The 13,445-nt window shown below is 38.5% G+C and overlaps 1 protein-coding gene across 1 annotated transcript in view; it reads left to right on the forward strand.

Moving 5' to 3' along the window:
• PRUNE2 (prune homolog 2 (Drosophila)) overlaps positions 1-13,445 on the forward strand; it is a gene marked incomplete at its 5' end in the record, with an annotated part of 104,450 nt that overhangs the window by 2,269 nt on the left and 88,736 nt on the right. Inside the window, 2 exons of the mRNA XM_010286789.1 lie at positions 7,798-7,950; positions 9,997-10,091. Coding sequence (XP_010285091.1) covers positions 7,798-7,950; positions 9,997-10,091 — 248 coding nt within the window. The remainder of the gene's footprint in view (positions 1-7,797; positions 7,951-9,996; positions 10,092-13,445) is intronic.

Consider the following 13,445-nt stretch of genomic DNA (forward strand, 5'->3'; position numbering starts at 1 on the left):
GTGTGATCCATTCTTTGGTTAACAATCCCTTTAAAGACCACGGGAAGCTTCATAAAAGAAGCAGGGAGTAAAGAGTTTGTTAAAGAGTAACATTATATTGAATATTAAAAATGTGCATTTAAAAATAGGCATGAGAGGTCTTTGCTGTATCACTAGACAAGAATATTAAATGGAGCTGTCGACACACCAGCTGGGTAGCTGGAAAAGCTGTGCGGTTTGTCGATTCCAGGGGCTGTGCAGTGCTGCCAGTTCGGCTCTGCCTGCCTGTGGACAGCAATATGGGTTGGAATCCAATATTTACACGTTACAGCTTCTCCTTTTTACAGAATGATGTTTTAATGGCGTGATGCGAAACTTTTACTACTTAAAAACGCTGTAACCAAGTCTTCATTGTGCTCGCCTTTTCTTTTGTATCGCGTGCCCAGTAGAGTACAAAGGATGGGCCTTCGACAGTCAGAAGAGTTTTCATTTCTGTCTTCGTAGTTCATCGTTTGTATTCGTTTGCTCAGTTTATTTGCTGCAGCAGAACTCTTCAACTGGGAAATAAAACTGGGGTTAAAAAGAACTGATTGCTGCTTTTAAGTTATTTACTGAATTTTAATAGTGTTTAATAAATTTTAGAGGTTTTAGGTTTTAGTTGATGTTAAAAGTCCTTTTGAGAAATTAGTGCGGTCATGTTTAATGAGGATTATGAAAACTTGCCTACACTTAGATTTCAGAAGCTACTGGAGTCTTGGCTTGTCATTGTACTCATCGTTGTGATAACTAATGCAATGCGCGTGTTATGAGAAATTACAAAAGGTAATTTTTATTTTTCTTTATTAATCCATAGAAGAAGCATTAACAGCAACACAGCATTTGGCCTGCTTTTTTAGTGTCTTCCATGCTAATAAGCTCTAGTAAACCTGCCATGAAATACTTTTGTAAGCTTCACATTTCTGTTGGGGTATCCAGGAATCTAGGCAAATGACCAAGCATAATAATTTATTTTGGAGACAGAACCAAAAAAGGCTTTTGCGGATGTCTCAGGGTACCTGTTTGGTGGTGGATAAAGTCAGCAGGCAGTGCTCTGAATAATGACCAGAACATGTTCAAGTACTATACATGGCTGTAAGTGTCTATATGTTTTGGCTCTCTAGTCTTTTGTATCCAAATTAAAATAAAGTGCTTTTATTAGAGAAATATTGAAAGCGTTTGCATTAGAGATATCACTTCCAGTTTTGAGAGAGATAGTAGCTAAAAGTTTTTTTTATAATAGTAACTTCATTTTAATTATTGTGTTTTGTATTGCATGTTTGAGTAACTTAGTGAATATAGGAGTCTGTGCATAGCTTCTCTTTCATGGTATGATTGACAAAGACTAAACAACAAAACACAGCTGCACTTGTGACTTGATGCTTTTCTACTTCTCCTGGTAACACAGTTTGTACGTACGGAAGGCTAAGCGATACAGTGAGTCCTCTTATGGGTGTCTTAAAATAGAAGAGGTTTAGGGTACCTCAGAACATTCCACTGCAAATTCAGAAAAGTCAGTGAATCCCATTACTAGTTTTGATAAGATTAAAAAAAAAAATTCATAGATATAAAATGTATGTAGATGGCAGATCAAACTACAACCAGTCTGAAAGGAAAGATCAAATACGACCTGCCCAAGTCTAGTTTTTGTGTTTCTCTGTATATATTATGGCCTGTAGTCAAAGTCCTTGCCCATAAAGTATAGCTTTTGAAATTCATCTCATCTGTGAGCATAGGAAATAAAGAAACCACATATCATGGTCTGGAAGGAGGGGTGGGTGCTTCATTCCCACTACCAGTGAATGTGTCTATAGAGGCTTGCAGGATGGTCTCTCTCTGGTGGTACTCCACAGGCGTAGAGCAAATGAAAAGGTCCTACTGGGTTTTTCCCACTGTGTTATGTTACTTCCAATGTAAGCCTCTATATTTTTAGTATGTATAAATTTTGGGGGAAGTTCAGAAGAGAAGGACAATGTGGAAGTCAAAGCGCTATAAATTAGGATTTTATTTTCATAAAACGTCTGAGAGATCCTAACATCTGAGTCTCTGAGCTGGGAACTCATCTTTCATTTTCTGGCTTTCCAGTGAGTATTTTTCTAGAAGACTTGTAAGATAGTACAAATATCTCATGTTCCAATGATTATCATGTAGCCCCTGTGACAGCTTTATTTGCTGCCTCTTTTTCAAACTTCTTTTTTCTCACAGTCTGTTAGCAATTTTTTTTTAATTCTAGTAACAAAGCTAGATGTTTATAACCTGCCATATTTCAACTTTGAACAAACTTCACCTGCTCTTCTGTGTTTAAAAAAAAAAGCCAAGAAAAAAGACTTCTCCTGTGAAACTGAGCATTATTGATTTAGGCAGTTTAATGTTTAAGGACTGTTTTTCAGCTGAATGCTTTCCTGGTGTCTTTGTCTCCCCGTCAGCCATGCTACAAGTTAATTCTACCCTTGGGCTTTGAATAGAGCCTGCTTGGAGAGTCAGTGTTGTACAGGCATATTTGCCTTAAGTTAGAGCTTGTGCTGTCCCTGGATTTGTGCCAGAAGCAAACAATTATAAAACCTGCCAGAGTCTTGGGCCTGTATTATTTTATTTCCCCAGAGATGTTTACAAGGGGACTGCTGCCAAACTCAAGATCCATTAAACTGCTGAATCATTACATTTTCTTGTTGCAGCCAGCTGGCAAGGATGTGATTCCGAGCACTCACTGTCAGGTACCTTGGGTCAGTGCACTCTCAAAAAAGCCTCCTTATGTTTATTTGTATAAGGCCTTGAAGGATGCCACAAGGTGCAGACTGTAACATGTAAATAGAGACAGATTTACAGCAAGAGCATCAGCATTTTTTTTTATGTGAATCTGCTTTTGCTAGTTGTGGGCTGCATAGTTGAGGTCTTCTGGTGCCCTGCTGGGGCAGTCTGACTTTCAGTAGAGAAGATTAGTTTGTTATTCTAGCCACCCAGACAAATGTTAAGAAATGCCCTTTTAAGGACTTTGGGAATGATGCCCTTTTTTTTTTTTTTTTTTTTCTGTCTTATACATCGATCGGATGATTTACATGTTCCCTAACTGGCGCATCCTTAATATTTATGCCAGAAAGAAAGGAGCATTTTGAACTGTGCCGAATGCTGCATTTGTTTGGAGTGATACTTTTGTTTTTATGTATGGAAAGAGTTTTCTTGGAGGCAATGCTTCCCCCTTCTCCCCCCAAATTACATTTTATTCCAGCTTTGTGACTTTCCTGTTAATTACAATGAAGACTGCTTGCGTGGGTCCACTTTCCAGTTTTGGCTTGTGAATTTTTTTGAGGGTGGGGAGCGTTGAAGTATACTTTCCATGAGGGACTGTTGGTTTTGCCTTTTTCCCTGCCCTTTATTTTTCCAGGTCATGGAACAAAACCTTGACAGGAAAAATGCCTATATTTTCATTGTACTGTTTCTCTCTGCCATAAACTTATAATTCAGGAGATGGTTGTGCTGTTCTTAATGTTTTCCCAAAACGACTTCTGCCTTCATTAGATCATGTTTAATATTAATGCACAGCAATTGCTTTTGGCAAAACTAGTGCTCCACTTCCAAACTGCTTTGCAAAAAAGAATAAAATGCACATTTTTTTAAGAGTCCTAGCCTATTTTCTAGTGACCTCTCCTTTGGAAAAAAAATTCCATAATGTAGTGTGATGCACACAAGAAATGATATTAAGTCTTGTATTACCTATTACATATTTCTTTTTTCTGTGCTTGTCAGCAGACAGAGCAGCCTCCATTATGCTTTCAGAAACCCTGGGGGAGTTGCACCAGCACTCAGTAAAATCTGCGGGAGATTTCTGAGCCCATGTATCTCTTTTACAGCAGGTACTTACGGGAGAGCACATGACTAAATGGACTGCTGACCTTTGGCCGGGCAAAAGTACCTTGGATGAACTGTTTTTCTGAACTGCCTGGAATCGTAACCCTCAGAGGGAGGCTGAGGATGCCTGGGAGAGCAGACGTGTGCCTGCCTTTCAAAAAAAAGAATGAAGGAAAAATAAATGTTGATTTTAGGGATTGCTGACACCCTATTGATTTGAGAAGGATCCTTTTCTGGCTTTAATCCTAGTAGAGAAATTAGCAATTGCAAGCACTACAGTATTGCTGTGACAAGTGGGAAAAACAGCCTTTTAAAAACCTTTCTAAGGTGTCTGCTTATGATGAGGCATTGTTTCAGGCTGACTGCATTTCATTCTTGTATTAAACGATAAATCCCCAGGTTTCTAAGTTTGCTTTGCTCTTTGAAGATGTCACCCCTGATCAAAATAAGCAAAGGGATTGACAAACTGAGCAGTGAAAGGCAAAGGCTCCCAGTTAGATGCTGCAGTAATAGTGCATGTCTAAACACATTCTGATTTTACAACTTTACAGTCATGTCTGTGTCCTGCCAAAGGTGAGATCAAATCCAAGATGGCCTTACCATTGAAGAAACCAAGAATTTGTTGCACATGTGAAAGCAAAAGACAAATGCACACTGGTACCTGTGAAATGCTGCTGTAGTATGTCCTAGGCAATCTTTCCATCCCTTTTGTCTGGGGAAGAGATAAGTAATATAAAAGTTTCCTTCCACCAATCCAGGTGTTCAGGAGAAGTAAGCTAGTTTTATTGGCACGAGCAGTGCTGCTGCAACACTATAGTAGATCTGCTTTGGTGTGAAAGAAATCCGTGTATTATTTTAGCAAACAGATAATTCTGATGATTTTTGGTGCTGCATAGCTGCTGTGGGTCAGGCAGTTGCTAAAATCACAGCCAGATACTGGTCTGGCTGCTAGAACCTGTCTTGGTGTAACCACAGCATTCTGCTGACAGTTCTCCTGTTTCCTGCAGTTGCAGAAATGTGAGACCCTTCTTCGCTCAACTCCTTTCCTGTCTTGCTTCCCAGTGCCCTTTTTCTTGACGATAGAAGGGCTGGGCTACATTGGGCCTGGAGCTAGTCAGTGGTCCAGCCCTGAACTTCACAGTAGGAACCGTACCCTGTGCTGGCTGGGTACGTTACCTGTTTGAAATACTGACGTGGAAAAAAGGTTAATTAAATAATCTATTCCATTTTATTATAATAGTTTGTGAATTGTTTCTGTAAGAAACAGAAAAAAATACTTTTCCTTAAATTCTGAGACTCAGAAACGTTCTTCATTTGACTGTTTCTGTATGGTTGAGCTTTTATTATGTTTTAGGAAGGATATAGTTCTGCATTTGTCTTATAGTTTAGTTGAAATCCAAGACTGACTGGATAAGTATAGTTATTGCTCAATTCACAATCAATCCTGTAATTAGGTTGGAATGGTTTTTGGTATATGGAGCTAAAATGAATCAGAAGTTGCTGACCTGACACTGAACCCACTACACAGTAGTTTTATCTCTATAATTAGTCAGACAATGAAGCTCACGTCATGTTGATTCAAAACTGATGAGCTTGATTGGATATACAACTCACACGTCTTGCTTTACTGCATTTTCCAGTATGTTGCGTTAAGATTTTCTGTTCTTGGTCTTCCACAAATACTCTCCCCTGCTGAAGCATGCACAGCTGCGGCGGTCAAAATTTGACACATTGTGAGTCTGAGGACCTATGCAGATGGACAGACTGCCTGGCTCATCCTAGTGCTGCTGGGAGGCTGTATCGGATACACTACAGCCTCCCTCCAGTAGGTAATTGTATGATGAATTTGAGCATGCGTTGTAGGTCCAGTGCTTTCTGCTGGACTTTCAATTTCCTTTGTGTGTGCACGAGCAATTTCCCTGTCTGCTCCTGGAGGAAGAAGAAGAGGGTGCTGGAAAAGCAGAAGATTGCTATTGCTAAAGTAATTCATGCATCTGGTCCTTGAGCTGCCATTTATCCAGGTGCAGCTCTGTGCTGACTGGGAGTGTGCTGTGGGCCATCTAACTCATTCTGGTCACTGCCCTTCCCAAGGTATGGACAAGAATATTCCGTAGGCACTCTTGTCTGGTTAGAGGTGGGAATGGCAAAGGGGCATTTTTAGGTGAATTATCCTGGAGGCTGATGATTGATCATACAAAAGGGACTGAAAAATAGGCCTTGCTAGTATGTATGGATAGCTTGGGTGCTTTACATATCAGTTGTTTATCGGTAGACATCTGAAATCTGCTTGCTGTGGAGCCATGCTTTGTGTACCTGCATTTACAAATGTCAGTCTGGGTTAGTATTGTGTGAATTAGTATTAGTTAGCTAGTATTAGTTAGTATTAGTCTGTAATTCTTTAATATTTTTGGTACTATCAAATAGGGCAGGAGCCTTGTCTTAAAGTGATGATAAAACTGGCATAAAGAAAGGGACACTGAGAATTAAAAGAATATTGGCAGTTACAGTATCTATAACAGAAACACAGAATGGAATTTCATGTATGTGAATTTCCAGAAGTTAATATCTGATAGGGAACAGCTTTTGGCTTGTTAAGCATTTCTTATTATTTAATCCACACAGGACTTGTCTAATAAGGAGGTGTGTACTTAGCATGCCAAAATTGTTTCATATTACAAGTGCTTCATGACTTTTGAAGAAATGCTTTTTGTTACTTTATGTGATGGCGATTTAGGAGAAAAACGAATACATATTAGATGTTTGAGTCCTAGTCAGTTTAGTGAGATTGAGGACAAAAGATTGTCCAGGTTTTTCTTTTCATCTCTTGGCTCTGTGCTAAAGCCTGAACATTTTGGTTTACAATAACTATCTTACACTATTGTACCGATTTACTCATTGACCTAGCATGATGCAATGCAATCATATGCTTGTCTGAAATCCCTGTGCACAGTACAGTAATAAATATTTTCAATGCTGAAGTATAAGATTTTATTATCCATAATTTAGTGTGAGTAATTGGAAGTGAAGGCTAGCTTTGGGTATATTAATAAATATCTGCAGGGAATGAAAGGGTGACTTTAAACCTTGACCCATCAGGAATGTTTCACATCCAGGATGGAATATATGCAGCACGTAGTTGTCTGAAAAGACATCAAACTCACCACTGTATTGCAAGAGCGTACCAATTATGGTGAAGTTATTTATTGGATAACATTTCTCTTAAATTTTAAAATTGAATGCTTCATTTTGTCTGGCTGAATGTGCTGTGCTTTTCTGGTATCTTCATGGATGAGGAATTAGCTGGAGTCAGTTACACCAAAATGACCAATGACTTTAAGATCATCTAGTCCAGGCCCCTGGCCACATGCATGGACATCTTTCACTAGATCAGGTTGCTTGAAGCCCCGACCCACCTGACCTTGAACACTTCAACGGATGGGGCATCCACAACTTCTCTGGGTAACCTGTTCCAGTGCCTCACCACCTGCGTCATAAAAAATGTCTTCCTCAGTCCATTGTAGCAGTTCACTGACATGTCTGTAGAAGGAAGGTTGGCAATGTGGATTTACTGTTTCCAAGCATACCAACACTTGGTCTAACGCTCAGAGAGCGTCCCACCACTTGCTGCTGGCCGTGCCGCAGAGCTGCGTTGGACCTACAGACGCATGCTGCACACTGTGGCAGCACTGGCACCGGCTTACTTAGCTGTAGCGTAGGCCCTGACAAGCCACCCAGTTCAGATCTTAGAAACTGTCTTCATGTTAGGAGAATGTTCCTGTGTGAAAAGCATTCAATGTCTAATTCAGTGAACTTGTCAGTGGAAACAACCTCCAAGAAGGAGAAGGCTTGCGTGGCGATACAGTAGACATTCTTGTTTCTGTAGTACCGCTTCACTGTTTACAAAGAGGCACTGGTTTTTGTCTTTTGATGTTTCAGGAAGCATTCTCTTCAAGTGCATGTCTTTGGAGGCTGACAGAATTACAGAGCAGCAGGAGAAAGTGCTGTCAATCCTAGAGGAGAAGTTTCCAGATCTTCCCCCACGAGAGCAAATTATCTCTGTTCTCCAGGAGACTCAGTTTAATCCACAAGGTAGTGTGCAACTTGCTTCCATTTTTCAGACCTTGAGTTTCGTAACTGTATCAGAATATATCAGCTCATTGTATGTGGTGAAAATAGTTGCAGCATGCTGTCTTCATTGACAGTTACGTGTATTATATTTAATTTTAAAATAAGTGGCTTACATTCTGAATCATGGAATTGTGATTCCTGTTGAGGAACTACTGAACTCCTAAATAATCTTGTATTCCATTTACAGATAAAGTAAACATTAATTTATTTCATCTATTGCTTTTACAAGTGTATATGCTAGTCAGTCATTTGTGTTGATGAAATATAGAGGCATAATCAGTGTATCAGCCCACGTGCAGAAACCGAGCTGCAATTGCCTATATGGTGTGGGCATGGATTTTACCTTCTGAACCTTGCCAGATTTATCAAGGGCTGTGCACAGTTGAAGTGGATTTTACTTTAGACTAACATTAAGGAAGCAGTGGGAAAATGGCAGTTCTTTCATTTCCTTCTGCTAGAAATAGCTGAACACAGTCGTAGTTTTTTCAGTGATCAAAAGTGGGAATGTTTGAACCCAAAATTTGGTATCAGGCTTGTGAAGAAGGGTTTTTGGAGCCTGAAGAAAATTGTTGCAATAACTCTCACAGTTTTTACTGTCTTTGTTAAATGGTATTTGCTACCAAGTTGTTACCAAAGAGTGAGTATTGAATCGCTGTATTTCTTTGTTAGGTATATCAGGTATGCACAGAGTCCATGCAGACTCATAGTCTTTTTTTTTTTACCGTTCTTTATCCACCCATCTGCAGAATCCTCTCATCTGAATTGAGAGTGAGAAGGCTCCCTTACCTGGTAGTTTTTTTACCTGTCAGTATTAGGACAATTCATCAAAAAAGTTCTCAGTTTCATGCAGAAATCATGATTTATTGGCCTAAAATTCATGAATTTGTTTGTTATTTAAGGTACAGTGGACTGTAGCCCACCAGTAAGTCTACAGGTTACCTATAAATATTTTTATAGGACAGATGCATAAATATAATAAATATGTAAACATTAGACAGTTTATCTTGTCATTAGAATGAATGCAGTATCTGGACTCTATACAGGAGCAATAATGAGAGTATTATTTTCTTTGGCATAGGTTGGTATTTGGCTCCCTCAACAATCAGTCATGCAAACACATTTTGGATGTTATGCTGCTGGGCTTTAAAAGTCTTCGGATGTTTTAGTTGCCACCCTACACTGAAGTGGCTTGCAGCTTTCTTTATATAGTCATTTGGCTATTGTGTCTGTATTTTTGATCATGTGATATGACCATGTTCCTATATATGATATATATTTATTTTGAGAATCCTTACAGCATTTTAGACAGACATCTCCCATTAGAGAAACTCAGTCAAGTAGATTTTCAATACATTGTAGTTAAACATATCAACATGTCTGGTTGCAATGTGAAACAATTCCAATTTTACACTGTTATTTCTAATGATAATATGTACTTCTGTTTCTGTGGTACATAAACATCTAATTGGTTCATTCACCATTTGATGTACATAAGAAAACCCCATTGGTGTTGGTATCAATTTGTGAAGAAGGTCAGAAAGGTTGAATGACTGTGTGTACAGAATATCTTAAGTGCTTTGCTTCTGAATATTTCTAAATACCATAGTATTCCACATGTGCTTTTTGATATATTACTCATTCCAGAAGTGTTTCTTATTAGTATTTCATGTTAGACTGTAGGAACGGTCTATCTATACATTTATCATCAACTGGAATTCAGTTTGCTTAAAAAATGTGAGTGTTCACACAACTTCATTGCAGGACACTTAATTCTTCATCCTTTGCTCGTCCCTACTCCTCTGCCTTTAAATCTCTTCCTTGCTTAAAAAATCCCTCTGGACACATTAGGTATTGAAATATTAATGTTGGTTTTAATTTTCTCATAGGATGTCATAAAATACAGAAGGCTCAATGTTAAAATCTAAGCTGTGTTTTTAATTTATGTTGCTGCATCTACTCAGCTGTAGATACTTGTATGTATTGAAGTTCCTTTCTCTTCTCAAACAGGTGTAAGTACTGAGGAGGTTATGCTGAAGGATCTCAAGGAGATTTCAGATGGAGAAATCAAAGTAGCAATTAGCACTGTGTACATGACACTGGAGGTAAGAGGAAACCTAAACAACGTAGTTGGTAAACAGCCCTATTGCATATGGAGATAGTTCTTTAACAAAGATTTTGAGCCAGGTATTTTCTCAAGATTATATATGAGCAGAATTGTCAGTGATTTAATTAACCTGGAGAGAAGCAGTAGCTGTTTGTAGTCTGACTTAGATTATTATGCATCTGGTTGCTCCTTCCTGTTAGTCTGTACCATGGTGTGTTAAAACAATGGCATCAGCAAATTGCAGCCTTTGGGAGAACTGAAGGTGTGAGCTTTCTGTCGTACTTCAGTAGGTAGTTACTAACTAGGACTTTGTCCTACTTTTCACTTGCAGTATGGCACGCAATTTATAAAGGCACTCTAATATTTAATCTCAGCTTTTTGAGAGGAGGGGATGTTCTTTCGTGCCTTCTATAAACCTATCATGAAACTGTATAATGAAGTGTGTCCATTGCCACATTGCCTAACTGAAAACGTTGGTAGAAACAAAAGGATGTTGACGGGGCTGAAGTTCCTAGACTTTTGACCTTCTGGATCAAAACTATAGATTTGTCTTTATGAGTATCCCTGAGACAGCCTGAGAGTGGCTGCTTGTATTTTCTTTCTTGACCAGTCCCAAACATTTGTAATTGCTTAGGGAAAATTTTTGTGTAGTATGTTTTGTATCATTATTTCAAGATCATTTGCGTTATGGATATCAGTAGCTATTTACCTTGACCTGAAGTAGATTCAAATATTACTGCCTATTATGTAAAATATTAATTTAAAATATTAATGTCTAGATCACTGAACAAGTATGACATGGCAGCATTACTTCTGATGGAGGTTTGCATACTGTTTAATAATAAAACTAACTAGATTGAAGAAAATCTCAACAACAGAGACACTTTTGCAGAGTACGTGTTTGCAATTTACAGTCTCACCATTTGCCTGAAGGTCATACATGCAAAAGTATTTGACATGTAACAGAAGTTGTCATGTTCTACTATTGCATTTTACTTTAATCAAAACTTTATTTGACCTCAAATAATACTAAAAAAAATCACTTCAATAGTTCTTCCCTGTGTATATCCTATGAGATTTCTTACAACATGTCTTTTGTGATGCATTTTACAAAAAATAAAATAAGGTGCTTCTGTGGTTGAAGATGTTTGTGGTGCAATCCAGGTAATAATTATCCATAGATTTCTGCTTGCATACTAAAATATACAAAGCAAATAGGGTAGCAAAGCTTCAAGAAATGAAGCAGAATCTGTTGGTTTCTTGGTTAGTTCCTCAATGCCAGGCAATCTTTACCAGCCAGCAAACCTGCACTGCTTTATGAACCATAAATTTGCCACTGAAAATTATGCCAAGGTTGGGAGGAAAGGGGGTGGGGAAGGAGTAGTGTAAGATAAATCCCCAAAAGTGGAAATGGGATTTTTAAATATTCTTAATAATAAAATCTTCCTCTACTTTTGTTTTAATTTTTTCTATTTTTTTCTGTCAGTTTCAGTGAATGATAAACACACAGCTAGTAATTAGGAGCTAGCTTTAGTGTTACATTTTAATTTTATTTATTTTCCTTTTAATCTTATTTAATAAACTATGTAGAATGCAGGCATTGCACTCCACAGATCTAGGCTCCATTTTCTCAACTCCCTGATTTACAGTGCTTGGCCAGCAGAAGACCTTTTATACTTGCTCTTATTAGAGCCAAGGGTGATATGGTCTGCATGGTGGTAATGGAAGTGGCTTGTAAAAACATTCTGCACTAGTTACTTCACCCAGTATCAGAAGCATATTACATATAAGGGAATTACAGACAAAACTGTCAAGACCTGTATGTCTATTCAGTAGAAATCTGTTACGAACTCATAACACACAAACTTTAATGACTTCAGGATTTTCTCAGCAATAATAATGGTAATTTGTTATTCTTCCTCAAAGTCCTCTACAGACACTACCTAATTAAACATTAAGGGAACATGAAGAACAGGCTTGGCTTTGCTGCACGTGTTGAATCTCTAATATGTTTGCTTCTTCAGAAATCTCACAAGGTCAATTTTAATCTTTTTTTTGAATCAACAGATATGCAAAAGTATCTTTTGTTAAAGTGCTTTCTGTAGGCTTGATCATTTGCTTTGTTTCAATGGTCTACCATGTAGGTGATACTGCTAAAAGCAAAGGTGATGATTATATGATTAAAGTTGGGTAGAGTAAGCTGGTCACAAGCATGTATCCCTTGCTGTGTTGGACATGCGTTATGAAGAGTGCAAAGTGTTGCAGCTCAACACTGAAGCTCTGATTTCAGTCAGAGCTTCACAATAGTGAAGACAGAGATCAGAAAGTTTGAAATTCTAACAAATGTCACACCTTAGTAGCACATACTCAAATGATTCTAAGTTTTCCTTATTTCTGTTTTTATTAGGACCCTAGGAAAGTTTTACAGATCTTTATTGAAAGTAGATTCTGAAAAAATTCTGTCGTTTTGAGAGGATGGATGCTCTTCTTAGCAAAGTCTTGACCTGGAGCTCAGTTCCTGGAGGTAAATTCCCCAGTTCAAGAGAGACAGGGAACTTTTAGAGAGGGTCCAATGGAGGACTACGAAGATGATTAAGGGACTGGAACATCTCTTGTATGAAGCAAAGCTGAGAGACCTGGGGCTGTTTAGTCTGCAGAAGAGAAGGCTGAGAGGGGACCTTATCAATGTCTATAAATATCTGAGGGGTGGCTGTCAGGAGGATGGAGCCAGCCTCTTTGCAGTAGTGCCCAGTGATGGGATGAGGGGCAGTGGGCACAAACTGCAGCGCAGGAAGTTCCACCTCAACATGAGGAAAAACTTCTTTACTATGAGGGTGATGGAGCACTGGAACAGGCTGCCCAGAGTGGTTGTGGAGTCTCCTTCTCTGGAGACCTTCAAAACCCGACTGGGCACGTTCCTGTGCCCTAGGTGATCCTGCTTTAGCAGGGAGGTTGGACCAGATGATCTTCAGAGGTCCCTTCCAACCCCTACCATTCTGTGATTCTGTGATTCCTTTCCCTCTCTAGTGCTGATTTCCTATGTTATATAAATAGTTTCCTCAGTTTTCCCTCTGTAAATGAGGATGTTAATCTTTTATTTCATAAATGTGCTGTGAATTTAAATTAATTGAAGCTTGTGTTAGATATGTTGCTATAAACCCCATTTTTATTAGTTTTGATACAGATTTCCTAGTGTCTGTGGGAATGTTTGCTAAGCCATGTACTTTATAAGGAAGGAAATGATGGTAACTAATAAGTCATTAATAAGTTAATAGTCATAATTACTTCTAGTACTAATGCATAGCAGTACTCAGACATGTAGGACACATGCAGGTACACTCCAGCTCTCCTG

The sequence above is a fragment of the Phaethon lepturus genome, unplaced genomic scaffold, assembly GCF_000687285.1.
Source record: "Phaethon lepturus isolate BGI_N335 unplaced genomic scaffold, ASM68728v1 scaffold11225, whole genome shotgun sequence".
In the NCBI taxonomy this organism is placed as follows: domain Eukaryota; kingdom Metazoa; phylum Chordata; class Aves; order Phaethontiformes; family Phaethontidae; genus Phaethon; species Phaethon lepturus.